The sequence below is a fragment of the Plecotus auritus genome (genome assembly GCF_963455305.1).
Source record: "Plecotus auritus genome assembly, chromosome: 7".
NCBI lineage: Eukaryota > Metazoa > Chordata > Mammalia > Chiroptera > Vespertilionidae > Plecotus > Plecotus auritus.
In genome coordinates, this window is record NC_137774.1 from 165142357 (window position 1) to 165168580 (window position 26224).

Here is a 26224-nt window from a genome sequence, read left to right on the forward strand (position 1 = left end):
AACTGGGTCATGGCAGGTAATCATTCCTCGGCCTATAGCTTCCTTAACAAATTAGTCTTTACCTTAAGTGAGGCTGTCTATTGTCTTTGTGCATCTAAGATAACAAACCTTTGAAATGTCAGAGTTATCTTCTTTTCCAGACCCCACAACTGCCAGCACCAGAGCATGACACAGGAACCCACACCCTCATTTTGTTGCCCACATACCATCCTATGTGTTCTAAATGTTATTAATTAATCCTGTACCCATCAAAGTGGTACCATTTTGTTTTTTTAGCCAATCCCAGAGATTTGCCTGGCTTGCTTTTCTCCCGTCCCTTAATCTACCACCAATAAATTTTATGTAACCCTCCTTATGTCTCCTCCTTTTATTCTAACACACAACATAAGCTGCAAACCTGCCATAGAGCATTTTCTCAGTCCCTTGAGATGTGGTTTCTCAGCAATTGTCCTCAGTTTGGCTCAAATAAACTCATAAAAATTCTCTACAGGTTTGGACGTTTTTCTTACAGAGACAATTATCAACAACCTTTTCTGATCAGATGACCAGGAAAAAAATATGGAGTGGGGGTGCGGTGGGGGAGGGCAAGTAGGAGTATGCATTAATTTATTTTTAAGAATAGCCTAATTTTGATTTACAACAAAGAAGTTCCAGGTCTTAGGAGCCAGGCACACTTGTAAATTTCGCAGGCTGGTTGTCCTCCTTCTCCAAGCCTCCTTCCCTCCCTCCCTCTCCTCCTCCTCCCTTCTCACCTCCCTCACGCGGCCGGCCGAGGGCCTCTCCACCCCTCCCACAGCCCGCCTCCCCTCCTTCCCCGGAGGCTGAGAATCCGGGACAGCCACTGGCCCGCAGGGTTCCCGGCGCCCTCGGTCACCGCGTCCACTTCCGCCCGGGAAGAAGGCGCCTCCCACTCGGCTCCCTGTGACGGTGGCTCCGGGCTCAGCGGGGCTGCGGCGCTGACCCCTCCGGGTCTCACCTCCTCCGCGCGGTAGACAGTTTGCAGGCGGCGACGAGGTACGTGCGCTTCCCGATCGTAGAAACGCGCCCCGATCTCAGCTCCGCTAGCTCAATGGGGTGTTAGCACAAGGTAGAGGAGGTCTTTGCCATGTGCACAGGTAATGCGCCTGTCAAGCCCATTTTCAAAAGCTGACTTTCATCGAAGCAGTACATTGTTACCGCAGGAAAGCAGCCCTCGCCATCCCACCTGGGCATAGTTTCCTGCATTGTTTGGCCACACAGTTTGAAAATAGTTGAAATCGTACTGTGTATAAACGTGTGCTCGTTTTTTCCCCCCAAGGGCTTGTCAGAAGCCTTTCCTTCGTGCCACTAGATACTCTTTGTAACGATTTTCCCACAGTGAAACATTTTGGTTGTATAGTGTTTACTATACTATTATGGGGGGAAATGAGCAGATTTGCATCAAGATCATTGCCCACAGTTGGCGTTATTTTTTAAAGGGTGGATGTTAAGGGAGGAGGTGCTGGGTCTACGAGTGTGATGCGCTGGCTGCTGGGTACGTGCTGCCAAGAAGGAGTGCACAGTCCACACCCACGGCCGTGGGTCGGGAGGCAGAAGTGTCGCCTTGCGCAGGCCTTGCCAACAGTGGCTACTGCCACTTAAGTTTCTTGCTGATGGAAAATGCCGCCTGTTGCCTTCAAAAGACCATTTATAATGAGGTGGTCAGAAGGGAGCCCTGCGAGTATCTGCGGAAACCCTATCTAGGTCTGAAAGCGCCCAAGGAAAGGTCAAAGGCAGCTGCGTGCCAGGCGCGCTCCCAGGCCAGCGCGCGCTCCCCGCGTCTAGCTTTCTACTTACTGCGGTCCGAGCGCGCACCCTATAGAAAATATCAGCATGACTGCTGTCCAATAATCATCGGAGGAGGTGGCGTTCACAGACTCATCGAAGGAGGGTGAGGGCCCTGCCTTCCCCTGCAAGATTGAAAATCGGTTCCCAGGCACGTTCCTACCCTGTTTACCCAGTAAAAGGAAAAACGCTCAGCTTTCCCCCGGTGGCCACCGCCCTTCCCATATTATCTTTCAGTGTTGCTTTTGCGGAGCTTGCACATGGTTTCTATTTCTAAATCTCCGAAGCTTCCAGAAATTTATTCCTAGACTTCTTTGCATGGTACAACCCCCATCTCCGCCAATCTCCTTCGATCGTCAAAACCTGTTTTCTACATTTCTGGCGGAGATCTTTACTGCGTTGGGAAGTATGACTTCCGAGTTATTTAAATCCTGGGGAGTGTGAAAGCAGGAAAACCACACTTGTTCACCACACGTTAGAGCCATTTCTCACCTTTCTGACTTCCGGTGAGAAAAAGGGAATGTTGTTCAATTATACTGTTAGAAGATAATTTTCCGCCAAAGGTCAAGTCAGGACTCTCCTACAGATATAAAAGTGAGCACGTGTTAACGGTTCTGTTTTATTTACTAAAGAGGGAACCAGAAAGATATTATAACCGGTTAAAAAAAGAAGTCAAGCCCGCTGGCATGGCTCAATGGTTGAGCGTCCACCTATGAACCAGGAGGTCCCTGTTCCATTCCCAGTCAGGGCACATGCCCGGGTTGCGGGCTCCATCCCCAGTGCGACGCATGCAGGAGGCAGCCGATCAATGAGTCTCTCTCATCATTGTTGTTTCTATCTCTCCCTCCCCCTCTCTTTTCCTCTCTGAAATCAATTCTAAAATATTTTTATTTTTTTATTTTTTTAAAATATATTTTATTGATATTTTACAGAGAGGAAGGGAGAGGGATAGAGAGCCAGAAACATCGATGAGAGAGAAACATCTATCAGCTGCCTCCTGCACACCTCCCACTGAGGATGTGCCCGCAACCAAGGTACATGCCCTTGACCGGAATCGAACCCGGGACCCTTCAGTCCGCAGGCCGACGCTCTATCCACTGAGCCAAACCGGCTTCGGCTTAAAATATTTTTAAAAAAGAAGTCAAGAAGGACAAATTTACATGGAGCAGAGGACTGCCTCAGGAAGGTAACCTTCTAGCGGAGGACTGGCAGCTTATTGGGATTTGCAGATCCAGTGCGCACCAGTGATCTCCACGGGCTTGTAATTTTGTGGAGGCACACGCTGTGTGAAGCAGGGCTGGAGGCTGTGTAGGAGAAGGTTATTCATTCATCACACTTGTTAAAGAACAGGGCAGACCCTATTCGGGGCCACCGCGACAGGTGTACGGACCAGTGCAATGGGATTTTGCCGTGGGAGAGAGATTGGGTCCCACTCTGAATACAACAAGGAAAAGTGGGGATTTATAATCAAGGATCTGAGTAGGGGGTCAGTGGATGGAGAATTACTAACGAAGCATGAGGGTTTGGGGAATCCTGCTAACTGACTTGACAGGATTTGGGCAGAAGACAAAGCCAAGGGCATTAGACATCACGGGGGCGGGGGGGGGGGGGGGGGAATGGCAGAGGCTGCAGGTCAGGATCAGGTGGGGGATTCTGATAAACTGACTCAGCAGGATTCTTACTAAAACTGGGCAATGCAGAGATGAACTTGGAAGCCCCCAAATCAGGGCCTAATGGAGAAGAGGGTTCAGAGGAGTTTGGTCAAGAAGAGAATCTTTGTAAAAGGATCCTCAGTGTGTAGGGGCGTGGGCTTGGAAGTCATTCACACAGGTGTGGCATCTTGCATGAACGTTATGGGGTGGGGGGAACCACGGGTGTTAGTGGTGAATTTAGTGTGGCATTGCCAATGAGCGTGCCCATTAGGGTGTCCTCTGCAGGAGCACGTTTTGGCCAACCCTGATGCCAGAAAGAGGTGCCTGGCTTCTAGCGGCTTCACCAGTGGGGACCAAAGAGCTGGTCTCAGGGTGGCAGGATGTGTTGCCAAGCCCAGCTGCCATGATACAGAAAAGCTTTTCTGGACACACATTTTCTGAGAACCCCATCATACATGTCAGACGCACAGCCCATCCTTCCTAGGAGGAAACTGAAGCCTTACCACTCACAGTGAATGACTCTATAAGGTCATATAGAAAAAACAGTTTCAGTGGAAAAGTACTCACTGTCCACAGCACACCCTTCTGGGCTGTCTGATTCTAGCCCTGTTCATTGTATTTGAACGAGACTGCAATTCTTTGAAAGTCGTGGGTAACTGATAGATTTGTAAATTCGGTCCTATCTGGTAGAGATTCAATTGGCTTCTTCCCCTCCAGTGGAAAATCCGTTTTGTCTCCACTTGCAATTCATCTCAATCTTCCTTTACGGCATATAAATTTGTATTCTTTTATTTTTGTCCTTTGAACCAGTTATATAACATCTGCCTCATTCCCTCCTATCTTATGTGTAAAATAAATTCTTTAATATATTCATTTTATATTTATGGTTTTACTTTTTTTTTTTTTAAATTACCTTTTCACAAATGTGTCTTTTGGGGGGAAAGAGCCATAATCCTGAAAGGAATATGCATATAGAAAATTTCTTTAGAGTACAGTCAGTAGATAGTCAAGGGTATGTTCCCTGAGGCTCTCACACCACGAGGGGGTACAGTCTGTAGGAACTGCCCTGCCCACCGTGACCTTGGCATCACACAGGCTGCTGTGCCACGTGAAGGGTCTGGCAGGAGCCCAGACTTCCACACACAGCACACGCAGTCCTGTCCTGGCACCTCCTCTTTCTGCAGGAGAATAACCTTGCAGGATCAGTCCAGAGAGTGGGTCTCCTGGCTGTAAACACTTCTTTTGGAGAGTGGATAGCAATTGAAGATAAAGTTAAAAGATTCAGATTCAAGGCTAATTTGGAACGACCAGGCTTTTCCTCGCCCTCAGGACAGCCCAGGTAAGAAATCAGCCCAAGGAATCACCTCCCAACAACAGTGCAGTGGACATAAAATGCACTGCTACTGCTACTGGATTGTTCTGACTTCTCCTACTAATCATAATTTTATGATGTAGCTTATGAACAAAAAGCCATACAAAGTAGAATCAAATTTCCTATGATCAAATGGCTAGCTCTTAATTTCTCTCTTTAAAATTATGTTATTTCTAGTTATGAACATGTAGAATGTTCTGCAAAGTACATGATATAACATAGCTGCACCCATATTCACATGACCCAGATTTTTAAAAAAACATTACTTTTTTTCTATGTACTTCAAATCAAAACTTTTTAAGGAAATAAAATATAACAAATACAATTAAAGACAATAATCTCCTTTCCCAGCCAATAACCACTCTCTAATGGTGGTGTGCTTCATTCTCTTGACTTATACGTTAAAACCCTATATTTATTAATAATATATGTATTATTTTGGGGTTTTAGTATTTATTTAGCATTAAAAAACATCGTCATTATTATAGCATTATGTTTTTGAGATTTATCATATTGATATATATATAGTTTGTTCATTGAACTGCTATGCAATATTCCTTTTATGAGTTTTTTGTGCCCTAGGGTTGCCATAAACTGGGTGACTTAAGACAACAGAAATTTATTCTCTCAAAAATTTATTCAGTTGTGGAGGCCTGAAGTCCTAAACGATGGTGTTGGTAGGACCATGCTCTTCTTCAGACCTTTAAAGGAGAATACCTCCTTGCCTCTCTCCCAGTTTCTGGGGTTGAGTGGCCATCCCTAGGGTCCTTGGTTCGCAGATGCATCACTCCTCTGCTGTGTGTCTGTCTCTATACGCACATTTCCCTCTTCTGGTAAGGACACCAGTCATTAATTAGATGAGCATCACCCTCACTGGGACGACCTCATCTTAACTTGATTACCCTCTGCGAAACCCTATTAATGAATAAGGTCCCATTCACAGGTTCTGGGGGTAGGACTTGACCTATCCTTTTGAGGGGACAGAATTCAAACCACAACAATGAATGAATCACAGTTTATCCCATTCTTCTCCTGATGGTCAATTAGTTGCTTCCAATTTTTGCCATCATATCTATGCTACCAAGAGTGTACTTCCATACCACCCACTGCATGCATGCATGGGCACACCCCCCACCCCCCCCCACACACACACATGAATTTCTCTAGGGAATATACCGAGTGGTGGGATTTCTGGGTTGCATGGTGTCTTCATCATTGCTAGACCTTGACATACATATTTTTAGAGTTTGTATCAGCTTATATTCCATGGACACCATTTCTTAGTGTTAACACACTTATAGACAATCTTCAAGATGACGTAAAATGGTATGTCATTGATGTTCTTTGTATAATTTTTGTGTATACTAGTGACCTTAATTATCTTTTCATATCATTCAGGGGTTCCCTCTTGTGAATGGCCCACTCAATATCTTTGGAGCATTTCTCTGTTGATGTTGTCTTTTTCTTCTTAATTTATAAGAATTCTTCATATATTTTATCTAGATAAGAAATCTGCTTTAAGAATGGTATCTTCTCCTAGTCCATACCTTGTCTTCTTGCTTTGTTTATCTTATCTTTTTTAAAATTTCAATAAAAGTTAAATTTTTTTGTTGAGAAAAATATTAAGCATATATCAAAGTAGAGCCCGGCTGATGTGGCTCAGCAGTTGAGTGTTGACCCAAGAACCAAGAGGTCACCAGTTCGATTCCCGGTCAGGGCACATGTCTGGGTTGTGGGCTTGATCCCCAGTGGGGGCCATGCAGGAGACAGCCGATGGATGATTTCCTCTCTTATCGATGTTTCTATCTCTCTATCCCTCCCCCTTCCTCTCTCTCTAAAATGCAATTAAAAATATATAAAAACAAAAGTACAAAGGATGATCCTGAACTCACCACGCAGTTCCAACACTGTGACACAGGGACACGCTCCCTCCCACTGCCACCATCCGCTGGGCTGTTCTAAAGCAAATGCCAGACCTCCTGTCATTGTATCTGTAGGGACATCTTTGGGTTCAGTGTTTCTATGGTCTCCTTTCTGATGGTACCTCGACATTTAGAAATTCATTTTGAGAATCTGTCTCATATAGTGAATTTAATCTATTTCTGTTTATTCGGATCTATTTCAGTCACATGCGTTCTCCCATTGCAGTTGATAGGTTTAGTTTTTCTTTCGTCTCCTTTCCTGCGTTCAGTTTGTTTGGTGAAGCTTGCTAGGTAGGTCCTGTCCTCCTTTCTCCCCACGCTGTCACCATAATTTCTCCTGATTATTGTTTATTTGGAGCGCTTCCTCCCATTTGGCTCTTTATAGTGAGTTCCTTTTCCAGGGGTAGCATTTTCGGCCTGGATTGTGAAAGTCTGGCTATAAAGTAGATTTGCTTTTGCTTCTGCCAGATGCCCAGGGCCAGTTATGTTCATTTCTCAGCCAGGTTTTCCTACTTGAAACAAAGGATCTTGTAAATTGGGGTGATGGTTTCTTTTTATAACCTCCTAGGCCAGTGGTCGGCAAACTGCGGCTCGCGAGCCACATGCGGCTCTTTGGCCCCTTGAGTGTGGCTCTTCCACAAAATACCACGTGCGGGCACGCACATACATTGCGATTGAAGGAGTACCCTAATTAAGTTAATAACAATGTACCTACCTATATAGTTTAAGTTTAAAAAATTTGGCTCTCAAAAGAAATTTCAATCGTTGTACTGTTAATATTTGGCTCTGTTGACTAATGAGTTTGCCGACCACTGTCCTAGGCTTCCTTACATATTCCTAGTCCTGGTCCACAGTTTTTCTTTGCTGTTGTTTCTTATTTATCCCACTAACTCTGAACCCTTGAGGGCTCTGATGTTGCGTGGAGTGGTCTCAACCTGTGGTATTGCCAGAACCAACAGCCAATATTGTTTGTTTTATTTTCTTCCAGAAAACAGATATTAAAGATGTGCCTGGTAGATATTACACATCTTAAAGGTATATGAGAACATGTTAAGTTAATATAAAATTGTTCCCTTTGATGTCTTCAGATGGACCAAATACCAGCACTGATTTCTTTTTTTTTTTTAAATATATTTTATTGATTTTTTACAGAGAGGAAGGGAGAGAGATAGAGAGTTAGAAACATCGATGAGAGAGAAACATCGATCAGCTGCCTCCTGCACACCCCCCACTGGGGACATGCCCGCAACCAAGGTACATGCCCTTGACCGGAATCGAACCTGGGACCTTTCAGTCCACAGGCCGACGCTCTATCCACTGAGCCAAACCGGTTTCAGCCAGCACTGATTTCTTACATGAGTACACTAGGAGTAGAGTTAATCTTGATTTTAGTTTATTTACTGTTCAAAATCTTCAGATTTGCCCCATTCGGAATATAAAGCATGTTTCTCTCTCTGTAGCCCGACTTAAATATCTCCAATGGCTAACGAAGCTCATCCTTGTCCCTGTGACATTGGCCATAAGATGGAGTATGGAGGGATGGGGCATGAAGTTCAAGTTGAGCATATCAAAGCTTATGTCACCAGATGCCCCGTTGATGCTGGCAAAGCCGTGATTGTCATTCAAGATATATTCGGTTGGGAGATGCCCAATACCAGATATATGGCTGACATGATCTCAGGAAATGGATACACGTGTGTATAAAATTCTATTTTTCTTTGATAAAATCCATGGAAATTTCTGTGATGTATATTGCGTTCCCTTCAGGGAAAACAAAACAACCCCAAAAACCCTGACTGTATTCTTTTTTTCTTTTTGTAAATAACTATTTTTATTGCTGACACTATTACAGATGTTCCCCTTCCCCCCTCTTTTGCCTACCTCCACCCAGCTCTCACCTGCGCCCCCCCCCCCCCGCCCTTCCCTCTGGCCATCACCACTCTATTGCCTGTGTCCACAGGTTATGAATATGTGTTCTTTGGCTAATCCCCTCACCTTCTCTTATCTAGTCCCTAATTTACATTATCTACTTCCTTATCTCTCTGGGAAATGTAATATGAAACTTAAAACACCCACCTGCTGTCCACCAGAAGCCACCGAATTCCCGGGCTTCAGGTCTTCCGGGTATGCCCTCAATGGGGGGCCCCGCAGGACACAGCTACAGGACATGTGTCCTTGGGCAGACCTCGCTAGCTCTGAGATGACCCCTTACTTGGCCCTTGGAGCATGTCAGCCTCGAACTATCATGGCCCGTCTGCATTAGACTGAGTTCCAGAACTAGCACAGTGAGACCTCACTGACTCCCAAAGGTTCTGCCTTTGTGCAGTTGGGTGGCGAATGCTGCTACCTGTTCGCTTATCAACTGCCCTGGTGTTGGTAACCACTCCTTCCCCTCCAGCTTCAGAAAGCGTGAAACCCAGCAAGACCTGAGTTTGGAGCACCCGATTTCCTTTGTTTTCTCCCAAAGAGAAGCTGGAAATCAAAGGGTGCCCCTTCCTGGTTTTCCTATGAAAAGAACCGATTTAAAGGAAGCGGGCCCCCTGCTGTGTGATGCAAATTTAGTGTTGACTAAAAAGAGGATTCACTTGATTTTTCGCTTTTTAATATCCTCCAGTTTATTTTAAAGTTGAGGCAATTTAACATCCTAGCGGCAAGCCCAGTAATAAAACAAAGGACAGCCAGCCCTGATTGCCTCTGGCTCAGCCAGACCCTGCGTTCAGGCTGTGAAGGGCTGTTGTCCTCCCCACGACCCCTCCTGGGAGGCACCGTCATTGTTCTCATTTCGCAGAGTAGGAAACCAGGGCATGAAGACTGAGGTGCCTCAGGTCACCCTGCCCCAAGCAGCTGATCAAATGGGGCTGCAGCTTCTGTTGTTGTTTCAGGTGGTTGCTTTGGTTGGCGATAGAGTCCAGACGCCTGTGATTTACAGAGCCCCTTTCACACGTGTGCAACCCATTTTCCCTCAAAATAACCCTCTGAGGTTGGGCGGGGCTGGGTGCCGTCTCTGTTTCTCAGATGGAGAACATGGGCTGCAGGTTGTTAGATGATTGAAGGACACAGGGCAGACGGTGCAGTACTGGAGCTGGACTTTACCTTCTTCTGACCCAAATGTCAGTGTCCTTTCTGCCCCTCCAGGAGGCGCTCCGGGCCCCCATCCGTGGCGACGGCCCTTTGTTTTGGGAAACCGGTCTCTGGGTGGGTCAGTGCTGGCCTCACACTCCTGGGTAGACTTGCGGGGAAGATTGCTAAAGGGAACGGAGTAAGCCGCCCCAAATGTGCTGCTTGGCATAGGCATTGCTTTGAGCTGAAGGCACTCAAGCCCCAGCAGACTCAAGAAAAACTTTTACTTCTCCCTTAATTACCTGAAAGAGTTTAGATAGGAGGCCTGACCCAGAAAGAGCGCTATTACCAGAGAGAACTTTTACCTGAATGACCTACCTGTGGGCAGGACAGACTTCTAGTTACCAACCCTCTGGTCTTTGGTCGTCCTGGGACTTAGCCTTCCCTTTGAAGCCCTAACCGGGTCCTTAGCTCAGGGGGGCATATGGCTTCAATTGTCTGACTGACTGCCTTTAGGGCTCATATTTTTATGAGGCTCCCGTACATGTGAAATTGTTGACATAAGTAATGTTCAAACCTGGAGAAAATTTTCATGAGAGTTTATTTGAGCCAAACTGAAGACGTGCCAGGCAGCAAGATCTCCCATGCTCCTGAGCATAACAGGAAGTAATTAATGGCACATTTTGGAATTCAGGAGGGAAAGTATGGACGATTACATGGAGATGGAAGAAGCAAGGTGGGGATTGAATTACAGGAGAGTTAACAAGAGTATGGGCTCTTTTGAGGGTGGTTATGCTTATTTCAAAGATATGTTATCATAGCTGCCCAGAAACAATAGATGGGGCTTTCTTTTTTTTTTTTTTTTTTTTTTTTTTAAATATATTTTATTGATATTTTACAGAGAGGAAGGGAGAGGGATAGAGAGCCAGAAACATCGATGAGAGAGAAACATCGATCAGCTGCCCCCTGCACACCCCCCACTGGGGATGTGCCCGCAACCAAGGTACATGCCCTTGACCGGAATCAAACCCGGGACCCTTCAGTCTGCAGGCTGATGCTCTATCCACTGAGCCAAACCGGTTTCGGCTAGATGGGGCTTTCTTAAGGCAAAGAAAAACCTTTTACTAAAAAAGTATATGCCTGGGACATAACTACCCACCACCAGCTGCCCAGTTAAGAAATTTATGATCAGATGACCCTGTGAGGTTACTTTCCACAAAACCCCTTTTTTCACCCACAAAATCGGATTTGTTTTTCACCTGTTCATCTGTCTTGTGTCAATAGTAGAGGCCCAATGCACGAAATTCATGCATGGGGGCGGGGGTCCCTAAGCCCGACCTGTACCCTCTCCAATCCAGGACCCCTCGGGGGATATGCCTATGGTATCGGGCCTAAACTGGCAGTTGGACATCCCTCTCGCAATCCGGAACCTCTGGCTCCTAACTGCTCACCTGCCTGCCTGCCCTAAACACTCTGCCTACCTGCTTGATCCCCCTAACTGCCCTTCCCTGCTGGCCTTGTCGCCCCTAACTGCCCTCCCCTGCTGGCCTGGTCACCCCTAACCGCCTCTGCCTTGGCCCCTGCCACTGTGGCTTTGTCCGGAAGGACATCCGGATGGTTGTCCGGAAGATGTCTGGTCTAATTAGCATATTACCCTTTTATTAGTATAAATAATTACTAGACCAGCCAAAGAACCTAGAAGGGAAGGAGGGAAATTTTTTCCTCCCCTACAATCGACATGGACTCGGGCAAGCTGGCTGTTCACCGCGGCCCCTTTTAGAACCCTCATTAGACTACACCATCCGGCAGGAAACTGTGCCCTGCTGGCATGCTGGGTAGAGCTAGGGAAAATTGCTTGGTCATAGTGACTGGACATTCTAACCAGGTGTGCCCTTCTGACCTGAGGCTAATGTGAAAGGCCAGCTGAGAGGTTTGGGGTCAGGAGGGGCCCACCTTGCTCCAGGCCCTTGCTGGTGGGTCCCCTTGTCCTGTGCGGTAATATCTCCTGGGGTGTGTGCACTGCTGAGTCTCCTGGTCACTTTAGATGGGCTGGGCTATAAACAGGCTACCAGAGGCCGTGTACCTTCGGTTGTGAAATCCGAGATGGGTTGGCCTAGTGCCAGCTGGCCTCTTTGCTGTGATCAAAGTTGGCCCTTGTGGCCATGACTTCTCTTTTCCTATGAGTGAGAATCGCCAATGTAGCACATTTCTTAATGCATGTAGGCAAACACTGAGTCCCAACAGCAACAAAAACTAAGAGCAATTACTGTCCCTAATTTACAGAACCATCGTTCCAGACTTCTTTGTAGGGCAGGAGCCATGGCACCCCTCTGGGGACTGGTCCACTTTTCCAGAGTGGTTGAAAACAAGGAATGCCAGAAAGATCGATAAGTAAGTAATTGGCAGATGTGGCTGTGCTTGTGGTGTCCCCCAGGGAACCCAGGAGAGCAGAGTCTTGAGGGAGAGGTGGGTCTGGCTTCACGGTCCAGACACCTACCCCGCTCTGAGTAGGACTTGGATGGCCATGACCCTCGAATTAAGTACATTGCTTCTAGCTGAAGATGTCTTCTGAGTTGTTCCAAATAACTAATTTGCAAATGAACTGTTTGCAAAGCAAGGGCTACTGCCCTTAGTCCCCTCCTGGCTTAAGTAGTCCTGGTGGCTTTCCAAATCTTTCTCTACTCTTTGGATAGAGGCGATGCAGAGTGGGTTAGGCAGGGGCAGTCAATGTGCCAAGTCAGAGAGTTTGGGGAGCTGCCCAGTTGTGACTGGTGCCTGTTGGAGAGAGGAGCCTGGGGTGCTGGGCAGGGACAGATCGTGGGGTCAGGTCTTAGAGCCATGCTGTGGCCTTTGGCCTTTACGCTGAGGCTGGGGAAGGCTGTCGCTCAGCTTTCAGCTGGGCAGTGAGCTGGTGGGATTTGCTGGTCTTTTGGAAAGAGCCCGCCGGCAGCCCTGTCAGGTGGTTGGAGGAGCTGGGCTTGGCAGGGAGACTTGACAGGAGAGGCGTCACTCGTCACTGGGCAGGAGGTGGTGAGGAGGCAGCTCAGAAAGTAAGAATCTCAGAACCTCAAGGAAGAGCTGCAGATAAACCCCTGTTACCTGCCCAGTGCCCTTCCCAGGGCCTCACAAAATACCTCTTGATTCACGAATAACTCTTCTTTCTGTTCTAGAGAGGTGGATGCTGTGTTGAGGTATCTGAAACAACAGTGTCACGCCCAGAAAATTGGCGTCGTGGGATTCTGCTGGGGAGGAATTGCTGTCCATCACGTGATGATGAAATACCCAGAATTCAGGGCAGGGGTGTCCGTGTATGGTAATTCTGCCTTGTACAGGTTTACATAGTGAACACAGGAGGATTTGTGGGTGACCATGCCATTAGCCTCTTCCCAAGCTAGGGGTCCCAGGTGTAACACAATACCCAGTGGTCATGAAACTGGCTTTAAAAGTCTGAAAGTCCAGGGGAAGGTTTGTATTGCAGTAACCAGAGGATGTCACTGGGGGTAGGGAGACCCGGGTCCCAAAAGTGTTGCTTTGGGAAAGTCACCTGATGGCTCAGTTTCTTCACTTGGGACAAAGGGAATAACATTTGTTTCTGTGATAATGGTTAATACTAAGCAATATTTTCATGAGGGATATTTTGAAAGGATTTTTCCAAGATAAAAATTATTCTCAACTGCACCCCCCCCACACACACACACATACTCTATAAAGAAGGGAAGAAAAGGAAAACCTCTGAAATGTAAATAGCAACATAAACATGTCAGCCCAAACAAACCAAAGGTATCATAGCACTGATAAGAACATTCTATCTGTGTATAGAAATGGCATACTAAGTTCACAATATAGAAGCAGTCAGACCATAAAAAATGGTTTTAAAAAAGAAAAGAAAATTTGGCCTTCTTTCATAATATATATCATATAGTTATATTAATGATTCTCATTTGACTTAATGGTTCCTCACTGTAGTATTTTTGCTTAGTTTTAGCATTAAAAAATCCCTTTAACTTTACATGAAAGGAGTAAATTTCCAGATGTCACCGGGGTTGCTAGAACATGCAGTTCCTTTGTGCCAATTCGCAAAAGGTGCTCTTGCGTGAATGGCTCTCTGACACCCCCTTCTGGCCTCTGTTGCACAGTGCAGGAGCTGTGGAGTGGCAGGACTAAGAGAGGCCTAGGGGCATCAAATCGCTGCCCAGCCATGCATGCGGTGGGGCGGGGAGCGTGGCCATCTGTCCTGCGGCTCTCTGACTCCTAGAGAGGACTTACAGGTGAGGGGAGGCTATCTAGGTTACTTAGCTTTGCTTTGCTGCCAACAGGAAATGGGAGGAAAAGCCACCCATTATTTTCTCCCTCCTACCGACTAGGACTCTCCTTGACCTAATTTGAGTCAGGCTCCTCTATTCCTCTCTGAGTAGGCTCCGACTTTCAACTCTGTCCTTGGCCTATTGGGTCAGTTTGGGGAGGATCCCTCACCTTTAATACCTGATCAAATTCCTCCCACCCCTTGCCCGCCATCCTCTGTATCTTGTCCCCTGGCCTGCCTTCAGCAGGAATCCTACCAAGCTGTCTGGCCAGAACCCCGCTTCCCCCGATGTTTCCTCTTAGTTTTCTTTTTAAATATAGTTTTATTGATTTCAGAGAGGAAGGGAGAGGGGGAGAGGGAGATAGAAACATCAATGATGAGAGAGAATCATTGATCGGCTGCCTCCTACACGACCCCCACTGGGGATCAAGCCTGCAACCCGGGCATGTGCCCTGACTGGGAATCAAACCATTGACCTCCTGGTTCATAGGTCGACACTCAACCACTGAGCCACGCCGGCCAGGCTCCTCTTAGTTTTCCATCCACCCTGCTCCTTGGTCATAAATCCCCACTAGACAAGCTCCTTGTTGAGACTAATTTTATAGGGCAGCCCACTTCTGTGGAATTGCTTAAAAAAAGAAAATATATATAATTTTGAAAAATCAAACCAAACCCATGTAGTTTTCTGTGGCACGTGCATGGATGGAAATCATACCTTGTGCTCCTGTCCCCATCCTGCAGGCATCGTCAAGGATTCTGATGACGTGCACAGTTTGAAGAACCCCACGTTGTTCATTTTTGCAGAAAATGATGCTGTGATTCCTCTTGATCAAGTAAGTTGGCACCTTTTCTTTTTGCATATTTAATAACATGATTTGACATTTGGGGGAAAACATACTAAAGTGCTCATTGGTTGCTCCAAATATTTTTCAACATAAAGTTTTCAAAAATTTTTTATTTTTAATATTAAGGTTTTTTTTTAATTAATTTCTTTATTGATTAAGGTATCATATATTTGTCCTGATCCCCCCATTCCCATCCTAAACCCCTCCCCACGCATGCCCCCACCCCCCTGTTGTCCATGACCACTGGTTAGGCTTATATGCATGCATACAAGTCCTTTGGTTGATCTCTCCCCCTTACCCCCACCCTCCCCTACCTTCCCTCTGAGGTTTGACAGTCTGATCGATGCTTCCCTGTCTCCAGGTCTGTTTTTGTTCATCAGTTTATGTTGTTCATTATTTCCCCTAGATGAGTGAGATCATGTGGTACTAGAAATACACTTATAAGAACCGAAAATGAGACAAGCAATAATGGTTATGCTGAGAGGCAAATGAATCAGTCTAGTGAGTTTCTTTCTGGGCCAACAGTTCTTTTGAGTCTCAATTTCAATGTCAAACAGTTCCTTATGTGTACATGTCAGCAATGATATTTCAGTTCTGGATGGTGGACAAATGGTGGTAATGCAGGTCCGACCCTCTCTGGTTTGGTCCTGGGCAACCTGCAGCGACGCACAGCTGCTGACTGCTAGTATGGCAAGGCGTCGTCAGTGTCTTCCATCTCTGGACTGTTTCTCTTCTGTCTTCATGGCTGGAGCAGTCCTGTCAATTCCTCTCTGTTGCAGGAATCCACATGGTCTTGGAGTTGTTTTCTGAAAATATACAAACATATTCTCGACCAAAAGTTAATAAAGGAATCTTTTCTATAAATTTGACTTGGGATCCTTTTTCATTTTTTGCCCAGACGATTTTCCTTTGGCTTGTTTTGACGCCATGTGTGTTTTTCATGGGTGTCTTGCTGTTAGCATTACAAATGAAATTTAATTTTCTAAAGTAAAAATTTTCTAGATGTAATTTACTTACAGGATATTTTTCCTTACATGATATTCTTCTACTATCCCCCCTTTTTTGATTTAAATATTAGGAGGCTTTTGAAAATTTTATAATGTAGTCTTGATAGCTTTTAAATTTTAATTTTTTGCACTAAAATATGACTGCTTTAGGTTCATTACATGTTACGCAATTTTGCCATGAGATGAACTACCAATAAAAATTTTAGTTAACACTTTAGGAACAGCTTTTTGTCCCATACCATTAATTTTTCTAGAATATTCACTTATTTCACTTAGCCAATTTATTTATTTTTATTTTTTTTAAATAAATCTTTATTCAGATTATTACAATTGTTTCTCCTTTTTCCCCCCATAGCTCCCCTCCACCCAGTTCCCACCCCACCTTCTGCCCTTACCTCCCCCTCACTGTCCTCATCCATAGGTGTATGATTTTTGTCCAGTCTCTTCATGAACCCCCCCCATACCCCTTTCCCCCTGAGAATTATCAGTCCACTCCCTTTCTATGCCCCTGATTCTATTATATTCACCAGATTATTCTGTTCCTCAGGTTTTTAATTCACTTGATTTTTAGGTTCACTTGTTGATAGATATGTATTTGTTGTTCATAATTTTTATCTTTACTTTTTTCTTCTTCCTCTTCTTTAAGAATACCTTTCAGCATTTCATATAATACTGGTTTGGTGGTGATGAACTCCTTTAGCTTTTTCTTATTATGTGAAGCTTTTTATCTGCCCTTCAATTCTGAATGATAGCTTTGCTGGGTAGAGTAATCTTGGTTGTAGGTTCTTGCTATTCATCACTTTGAAAATTTCTTTCCACTCCCTTCTGGCCTGCATAGTTTCTGTTGAGAAATCAGCTGACAATCGTATGGGTGCTCCCTTGTAGGTAATTAACTGTTTTTCTCTTGCTGCTTTTAAGATTCTCTCTTTGTCTTTTGCTCTTGGCATTTTAATTGTGATGTGTCTTGGTGTGGTCCTCTTTGGATTCCTTTTGTTTGGGGTTCTGTGCGCTTCCTGGACTTGTAAGTCTATTTCTTTCACCAGGTGGGGGAAGTTTTCAGTCATTATTTCTTCAAATAGGTTTTCAGTATCTTGCTCTCTCTCTTCTTCTGGCACCCCCATAATTCTGATGTTGGTACGCTTGAAGTTGTCCCAGAGGCTTCTTACACTATCTTCAACTTTTTGGATTTTTTTTTCTTTTTGCTTTTTCGGTTGAGTGTTTTTTGCTTCTTTGTATTTCAATTCTTTGACTTGATTCTTGTGTTCCTCTAGTCTGTTGTTGGGTCTCTGTATAATATTTTTTATTTCAGTCAGTGTATGTTTAATTTCTAGTTGGTCCTTTTTCATATCTTCAAGGGTCTCATTATATTTATCGGCCTTTTCTAGGATATTCTTGAAAAGCCTTATAACTGTAGTTTTGAATTCTATATCCAGTCGTTTGTTTTTCTCCATTTCTTTCGTTTGTGATCTGTTTCTTTGACGCCACATTTTCACTGCTTCCCTGAGTTGGTAGGGTAGATTTGTGTGCTAGGTTTTCCATATGGCCCAGCGGGTCTGCCTCCCCAGTTAACCTGAGGTGGACACTCTTGGTGCACCCCTTTGTGGACTGTGTGTATAGCCTTGTTGTAATTAAGTCTTGATTGTTGTTGGTATCACTGGGAGGAATTGACCTCCAGGCCAGTTGGCTGTAAGGATCAGCTGTGTCTACGCTGGGAGAAGTTCGGTGCTGGAGACAGCCTTATAGGATTAGACTTGCCAAATTGCAATAGCCTCTGTGCTCAGTTTGGATGGGGTGGAGTCTCAGGGCGGAGCAGACAGTCTTGGCTTCCAGTCAGCCTTGCCCTTGCGTGCGCGGGTGCCTTTAGACCTCTGCTTTCCCCGGCTCCCGAGTCTCCGCCCGAGAGTCCAGATTCCCCCCAGTAAGAGCGTGGGTCCCCAGGGGCTCGCCTGGAACTGGGGTTCAGTGCAGTCAGAACCGGGGTTCAGTGCAGTCAGGTGCTTCCGACTCCCTTCTGCTAGGAAAAGCCTGTGGCAACCTCTGCAGCCTTTGTGCACACTGGCGCACACGTCTCCAGACCCCTGCCCACCGGGGCTTCCCCGGGTCTCCCCCGGGTCTTCGAGTCTCCGGGTGCCTTTTTCTCTACCTGACAGTCCAGACGCTCCCTGTATGAGCCTGGGTCCATGGGGTTTCACCCGGGACTAGGGTTCAGTGCAGTCAGAACTGGGGTTCAGTGCGGTCGGGGGCTTCCTTCCCCCTTCCACCAGAGAAAGTCAGCCCGGCTCTCAGCCACCCTTCCTCTCTGTGCGCACCAAGACCCTTTGCCGTACCTCCAATTCTCTGTGAGCTTTTCTCTTTCCTTCTAATTGTAGAATTTTCACTCAGCCAGCTTTCCTGTGGTTCTGGATGGTGTCCGTTCTGTCTTTTAGTTGTAGTTTTGAAATTGTTGTGCGAGGCAGCAGTTTAGGTGCTTACCTATGCCGCCATCTTGGTTTCTCTCCTCACTTAGCCAATTTAAATTAGTCTGAGAACTTGACTACTATTTTACTTTCAAATTTAATACTCTAACAACAATCTTATTTTACCCTGTAAATATTAGTGGAAAGAATTATTTGCATTCTTGGGTAGGCCCTGAGCATTCCTGGTGCTAGGTTGGATTTAGATATAAAAAACCCACTTCCCCACACCATGGGTACAAGACAACTCAAACAAGTCTTGTTGCAGTGAGAGGGCAGCTGCTGTCGGCCAAGTCTCTGTCTGTTACCTGGGTCCTGATTTGAGCTGGGCATGGGAAGTGAAGCAGCCATGGGGGCAGGAGACCTCCCTCAGAAGGGGTGAGGGTTCAGGCCCCTGCAAAGTTGGGGGGGGGTTAGGGTCTGTGCCCCACCTCTGTTGACCCCCAAGTTCTCTCCTGATGGCCCCTCTGCGACTGTGCCTGTCTTAGGTTGTTCCTTCCATGAGGAATCTTACCCGTCTCTGGCTAATCAGCCATCCTCCGGGGCCAAGCAGGGTGATGTGAGGTTCAGTTCTGTCTCCTTGGTAGCCTATGCCCCTGTGGCCTCCACGCCCAGCACCTGCCTTGGGATCCCCTCACCTGCTGGCGGGGCCCCGGCACTAATCACATATATTGGGGAACCCAGGTTTCTTCTCCAGGGAGGGCCCAGCTCACCCCACTGGGTGAGAGACAGATCCATGGTACCAGCCACCATGAGGCTTCAACCTCAGCATGAACAGAAAGCACAGGCAACAGCTGTGGGCAATTGGATTGTGAGAAGAGGGTCCCTCTTGGTCAAAAGGGCAAGAGGGGCCAATATAGAATGCTCAGGTGCCTTCCCAGGGGGCCCTCTACACAGTGGAAGGGATTAAATCTTTTCATGTCCTTTTTAAATTGCTGCCAGACATTCAAAGAATTACTTTGTAAGTTTGTTTGGGATAATTGTACATTATGCTGTTGTAATTCTAAAATATCAAGAGATGTGTTACCTTTGTCTCCAAGCACCAAAAAGATGATTTTTTATTGATTCCCAAGGGTGCGAGGTACTATTATAGGTAATGGGGGTAATACAAATCTGGGAAAAATTATAATGACATTGTAGAATAATATCATGTAAGGATATTCTTTGCTCTAGGCCATGGCAATTCCATTTCAAACTGGTTGTCAATTTCTTTTGTATAGACAAGGTCTTAGTTACATTTTCTGTACCTCTCCCAGGAGTATGTAGTGATAGTCCCTTCCTTTAGTGTCCACGCAAGTCAGAAACCTCTCTTTAATTTTACACACAAAGGAGCAGTGGTTTGATTTTGTGTCATACAAAAGGGAAGCTGGGTGGCAACCCCTGTGTAATTATACTTCCTTGCCCCACCCATGGTCCTCCTGGATGACCAAGGTGTTTGGTATTATTGGTGACTACGTTAGGTGGGGGATCAGCCCATGTAAGGGCTCTTAATATTACGTTTTAAAGTTGGGTTTCATTGGGGACGTACAGTGTGATTTCAACCCTCCTCAACGTGCTCTTGGCATGACCTGGTTACCAGGCATAGATGAGGCCCTGCCTCCTGTCCCTACATGCGTAATCCCGGAGTTGGTAAGGGAAATGCAGATGAAAACTGTGGTTCAAAAGCAGTCAATTAGAAATTATTGTTATTATTCATAAGCAATACTTTATATTAATACATATTTCAAATAGTTTATACTTGAATATATTGAAATTTATATTAAATATGTTGAATATTGTATATTATATATACTTGAATAAGTTAAATTATACAATTTAAAATAGTTGATGTTGTATTGTTTTTATATTGCCCCGAATTCTCTCCTTTGCCAAAGGTAAGGACTGTGTTGGTTATAACATTAAAAGTAAAAAATTCATTATGGCTATGAAACTCAAATGAAAGCACTGATGTTGGATTTCTTTTATGAGGAGATTTTGAGATTAGGAAATATTACTACAGAGTTAGAATCATTTCATTGTGAAAATCTTTGCATACCAGGTCTCTTCGCTGACCCAGAAGTTGAAAGAACACTGCAAAGTGGAATATCAAATTAAAACATTTTCTGGGCAAACTCATGGGTTTGTGCATCGAAAGAGAGAAGATTGTTCACCTGAAGATAAGCCCTATATTGACGAGGCAAGAAGGAATTTACTGGAATGGCTGAGCAAGTACATTTAGCAGTGGCCAATGCAAACTTTTCTCAAGATAGCATTTGTCTGGAAATTGGCTTTGAAATATTTAATCATTTTATTTAATTCCCACTTTGTATAAAATAAATCAAGGAATCCTGAAATTCATTACTTCATCTGAAACACAGATTCAGTAGGAAATGTTAATGTACGAAATAATTTTTTAATATGTACTTAAAATAGCCCTGACTGGTTTTGCTCAGTGGATAGAGTGTCAGCCTGCAGACTGAAGGGCCCAGGGTTCAATTCCGGTCAAGGGCACATGCCCAGGTTGCGGGCTTGATCCCTAGTAGGGGGCGTGCAGGAGGCAGCCAGTCTATGATTCTCTTTCATCATTGATGTTTCTCTCTCTCTCCCTCTTCCTTCCTGTCTGAAATCAATAAAAACATTTTTAAAAAATATGTACCTAAATAAAAAATTTAAAAATAGGTTAGTACCTGAAGAATTTGACTGATAGAGTAATATCCTAAAATTAGTAAAAATCCTGGGGCTATTCTGAACCAGCTGACAGCTCAGGTGTGACCTTTCTGTTCTTCAGTGGAGGACATCTTTTAAAATGACTGATGTTGCAAAGCCATGGAAGCATGAACTATAAACTCAGGTAGATAAAAGCCCAATTTAATTTATCTTAGTCTTAATACAAATGAATTTCACGTTCATATATTGCACTATGAGAACCAGAGATTAAAATAGGGGTCCATGGGCCTAATTATATCAAGTTAGTAAACTTTTGAGTTTTTGAATTTGTGGCTTTTTCTGGAAGCTAATTAAAAAATGATGGATTGGAGTTACCATCCAGCTGTCTCCTAGGCATTTTTGGGCCCCAGGGGTTGGGGCTGTATCAAAAATCACTCACGCATTCAATCAGAATTAAAATGAAGTCAAATACAAAATCTAGCTCCTCAGTAGCTCTGCCACACGGTGGGCACTCAGTAGCCACATGTGGCCAGTGGGGACCGTATGGGGCAGTGCTCACCTACACTAGTGAAGGCCCTCACCTTCTGTTAACTTTCTGTTAGTCCTGTTATCCCCCATGTGACAGCTCTGTGGTTGGTCATTCCAGTTCCTGCTGAGAATTTGGTTACTTGGCAAACTAACCAAACCTAGACCAGGGAGCTGTCCTCCCACCGGACCCTCTCGGTCTGCAGACACCAGAAGGGCTGCTTACTTTCCAGCCCACCCAGGCCTGGGCCCTTGGAGGCTCCCTCCTCTGGGTGGGAGGATGGGAAGGGGGTTTGCTTGGGTCCTGGCTGGAGGGTGGGGTACTTCATCCCCATGTGCCAGGGCCAACGTGGGGCCATTCCTTGTCAGTCCTGGGGCTCCTGGAGGGAAACCCGTGGAAGGTGGGGAGAAAGGAGCCCTGCAGCCTCAGGGAGCCACATCCACTCTGTCTCTTTCATTGCTGGGTGGGGCTGCAGAGTCCCAGCTGTGACAGCAGCAGGAGTGACACCTGGGCCCCTCAGGAGAGGGAGGGATAAGGGAGCAGTGAGTGGCTTGACCCCAGGCCGGGGAATGGAGAGGAGGGAGTCCAGAGCCATTAGATGGACACAGTGAACTAAGTATCTGAGGTCAGCTCAGAGGTAACACGGACAGGGAATAACGGGAGTATTATCAGCGTACCTAGCCTTGGGTTAGGGTGGGGACTACACATCCTTCAGAGAGGAGGAGATAAGAGGAACCAGAGATGCTCGAAGACAACTAGAGCTTCCCTGAAAATCACAGGAATTTCAAAAAGTAAAACAAAAAAAAAAGGTTGAGGGGAGCCCATCACTGAGAGCTCTCTCCCTCTCTGGACCATGTGTGGTACAGCGAGTAGGGCTGTGTACAAACTGGTAAGCAGGCCCTTACCAGACCCTGGATCTGCCAGCTCCTTGATCTTGGACTTCCAGCCTCCAGAACTGTGAGAAATGTTTATTGTGTAAGCCCTCAGTCTGTGCCGTTTAGTTCAGTAGAGTAACTGAACTAAGACAGTCGCTCTGTTGAAGTAAAAGGCTCACTATATTCATTTTTTGAGACAATGTCTGTTATATAGCCAAGTCTGAGTAACCAGTTCGTCAGTCATTCTTTGAAGTACAACTGGTGTCCCACAAAGGCCTAGATCATCTGAGACAACCACCACGCTCGCTGCACGGATCTCTACACACTTACATCACAGAACACTGAAAAGCTGTGCACTCGAAGGCTGAAAGCTGATGACTTAGTAACTGGTATCGCTTGATCAAGGCCATCCTTCGGTGAAAATGGCTTTTTTTTTTAGCGTGTGGGGGTGAAGAACATGACTACTAACTGGTACGATTTGGTGCTACTGGCCACTCACGTTAACATGAAAGCAATTTTACCCTCCATTGCCTTTGTACAGTCAGTGCTACAGTGAACAAGGCAAATAAACTTCATATGGAAATACTTTCGCCCTCATGGCACCTTGAAAGGGTCCAGAACCCCAAGAGGCCTATGGGCCACTCTGAAACCCATGGTTAATACCTATAGAACACACAACAGCACTTAGGACACAACAAACATTTAACACTTACTATTGCTGTCAGGTTCTCCCCGCTCTTGCCGACCCTGCACATTTCCTGTCTTTGGTACTCTCTTTTCTAAGTGATTTAGATGGCCCCATCTTGCAAGGGTGCCTGCAAGATCACTTGAAATGGATTAACACTTCTCCGTGCTTACAAATAATTTAATAATTTATTATTTAATTACCGCCATTGCCCCCAATCCTAAACTCTCAGTCCTTTGGTGGATCTACTTCACAGAGAAAGACACAAAAGGATTAAAGAAATTCAGTCACGTGTAACAGACTAGTCTCTCAGCCCTTCCAAAGGCATTGTAGTTTTTAAGTTTTTTAAATTGGTTTTAGAGAGAGGGAAGGAGATAGAAACATGGATGAGAAAGAAACATTGATCGGTGGCCCCATGCTGGGGATTGACGCTCAACCATTGAGCCACACTGGCCAGCTGGGCAGCATTTGCACTTTTGAATGGTTGTTAATAACAACCAGACTATTTAACAAACATCAAGTAAGTCCACCTTGGGGTCATGTTCCTTTAGTTGCTCTTGCCACACATGGGATGAGATGGGGGTCATCTAAAGTACAAGGGGTGTGAGACTTGACAAGTGATTTGGGATCTGAAGATAAAGTAACACTGCCTTGAAGAGGGGCTTTTAATGAAATAAGGTCAACAGCTGTGAAACTATCTCTCTACATGGTTTCCGATTCATAGGCCACGTACTTTCAATCACAAAAAGCACCAGGTTCATTTTTGAGGTTCATTTTCAGAAGGGAAGAGTGGTTTAGTGGCTCTTCTCACACAACCACAAACCCCTTCAGGCCAGGCTCTGGTCCAAAGCAAGCTGCTCTCTGCAGGCTGGAATCAGTCCTTGTAAATCAGTTCATCAGGACTACCAGTCACTTCTCTAAGCAGGGCTATGTCTGATGAGAACCTGCTCTCACAATAGATGCAACCTGACGTGGCACCCAGCATGTAGTAGTGCAAATTATAAGTGTGACTTCATAATCCATTGTATGATGAAATACTCAATTGTCCAGTTCCATAGACATTCTAAAATTAGGAAGGTATTAGCATTTATTCCAAAATCCACAGTATAATTGTTTAGCAAAACCACCAATGCAAAAACAACAACAAAAACAACCAATGCATTAACAAACACAGTGACTCAATGGTTAAGACTGGTCAGTGTCCAGGTTCACAGAAGGTGATCCTGATACTTTAGTCAGGAAGAATAATTTCCTAATTTTAGGAAATTTGACAAGCCTTATCAGCAAACCCCTACCCCTGGTGGTTTTACCGATTGGGGTTAGTGGCTGGAACTTCGATTCTTGTCGACACTAAGATTTTAAAGAAATGAAAGTAAAGCAAAGTGGGACTTATTGAAGATACACTCCAAGTAAGGAGTGGGACAGTTGAAATGGCCCCAAACTCCTGGGTTATATGCTTTAAATAAGGGGTTATCTAGGTAGTGACTGTCATTTGCATTCAAGGATGATTGACAGAAAAAGGTTATGTATTTCTTCTGTGCATGCCCTTACCCATAATGCACATAGAAAAACACACTGGTGTAAAAACTGTAATACAATTTTATTATAATTAGTCCAGGACGCTAGTAAGGTCCAATTGAAGTCATGTCTTTTTCCTGAGCTTGTGCTAAGAACCAGCTGGTTCAGAACCTGCCCACTGGTGGTCTGCTGGGCTGCCCAGAGGCAGTTGGAAGGCAATGTTGGTCTGAACCTTGTTCAGGACCACAGGGCAGGCCCCACCCCAGCTGCTAATGTCTAACTTCCTGCCTAACAGTAGCACATAAGTAAACTTATGATTCTCTGTAAGAAACATTCTTTTAGAAAATCTAGAAACATACACAAGCAGAATAGCATAGGGGATGAGAGGGGAACTTACACCATCTGGATTAGACCTGGCTCTACAATTTATAGGCCAGGAGATGTCTAGCAAGTGATCGAATCCCACCTATACGGTGTGAAGAAATGAATCTTCTTCACAGGATGAGAACTGAGACAAATGAACTCAAGTCTTCAGAACGGGCTACTGTGTGGCCCGTGGTAATGGCAGCCACTGCTGCAGTGGCCGGTATTATCTCAGTACAGAATTAAGCCAATACCAATCTACCCATTCATGGCAATTGTCAAGGCATTTCCTCCCACTGGATCCATTTCTCCCTTATTTTCTAGAATTCACTCCACCCACCACTTGTTCTGCCCTCTGATAACCTCAAATGGGTTCTCACTCGCTGTTCTAGGTATCTGCAGGTGCTGTAGGAGTCTGTGCCCAGGTGGCCTTCTCCCTACACAAAATGGTTTGCATTCAGGGTGGCCCAGAACTAGGATAAAACAATAGGGATTAAGTGAAAATTAAAATTTCAATGCTGGTCTAATTAGCAGTGTAATATCCTAGGTTACGTCAATGTAACCTAATAACACTTAAGACAGCCCTTAATTTTGTGGTACACACACCCACCTATGACAGATCTCTAGAATCAAAAGATCCACCCATTGAGGTAGGTGCAGCATTTAAAATACACTTGAGGATCAAGCCCATATTCCTCTCAGTGTTAAATCTTGAGAACAATCCTAATGTTTAAGCTGTTAAAATAGTTCCTAGAGCTTATTAAAAACAAACAACTCCTTGAATGAAGGCAATATTTGATTACAGTGAATGTTAATTAAACTTCAAGAGCAGCCCTAGCTTGTTTGGGTCAGTGGATAGAGCTTCAACCTGCGGAATGAAGGGTGTCCCAGGTTTGATTCTGGTCAAGGGCACATCCCCAGGTTGCGGGCTTGATCCCCAGTAGGGGACATGCAGGAGGCAGCCAATCAATGATTCTCTCTCATCATTGATATTTCTTTCTCTCTCATCCTTCTCCCTTCCTCTCTGAAATCAATAAAGATATATATTAAAAAACAACAACAAAAAAACCCCAAACTTCAAGAGCAGAAGATAAAGGTGGTTTTTAGAGAGCCCTTTAATATAATGAATACAAAGGCTTGTGAGAAAGTGTTCCTACAATTACACATATTTGAACAAATGAAACTATGGTTACC

The 26224-nt window shown here is 45.1% G+C and overlaps 1 protein-coding gene across 2 annotated transcripts; it reads left to right on the forward strand.

The window, feature by feature from the left end:
• Window positions 1-807: 807 nt before the first annotated feature.
• On the forward strand, window positions 808-21439 carry CMBL (carboxymethylenebutenolidase homolog). Of its 2 annotated transcripts, XM_080679579.1 has the most exons (7): window positions 841-1014; window positions 4640-4794; window positions 8210-8443; window positions 12093-12200; window positions 12980-13122; window positions 14854-14945; window positions 20456-21439. In XM_080679579.1, exons 3-7 carry the CDS (start codon window positions 8229-8231, stop codon window positions 20633-20635), a joined length of 738 nt encoding a protein of 245 aa, XP_080535705.1. In that variant the 5' UTR covers window positions 841-1014; window positions 4640-4794; window positions 8210-8228; the 3' UTR covers window positions 20636-21439. The 2 variants fall into 2 exon arrangements, with proteins under 2 accessions (XP_080535706.1, XP_080535705.1); XM_080679580.1 differs by lacking the exon at window positions 4640-4794 and having other exon boundaries at window positions 808-1014.
• Window positions 21440-26224: the final 4785 nt, after the last annotated feature.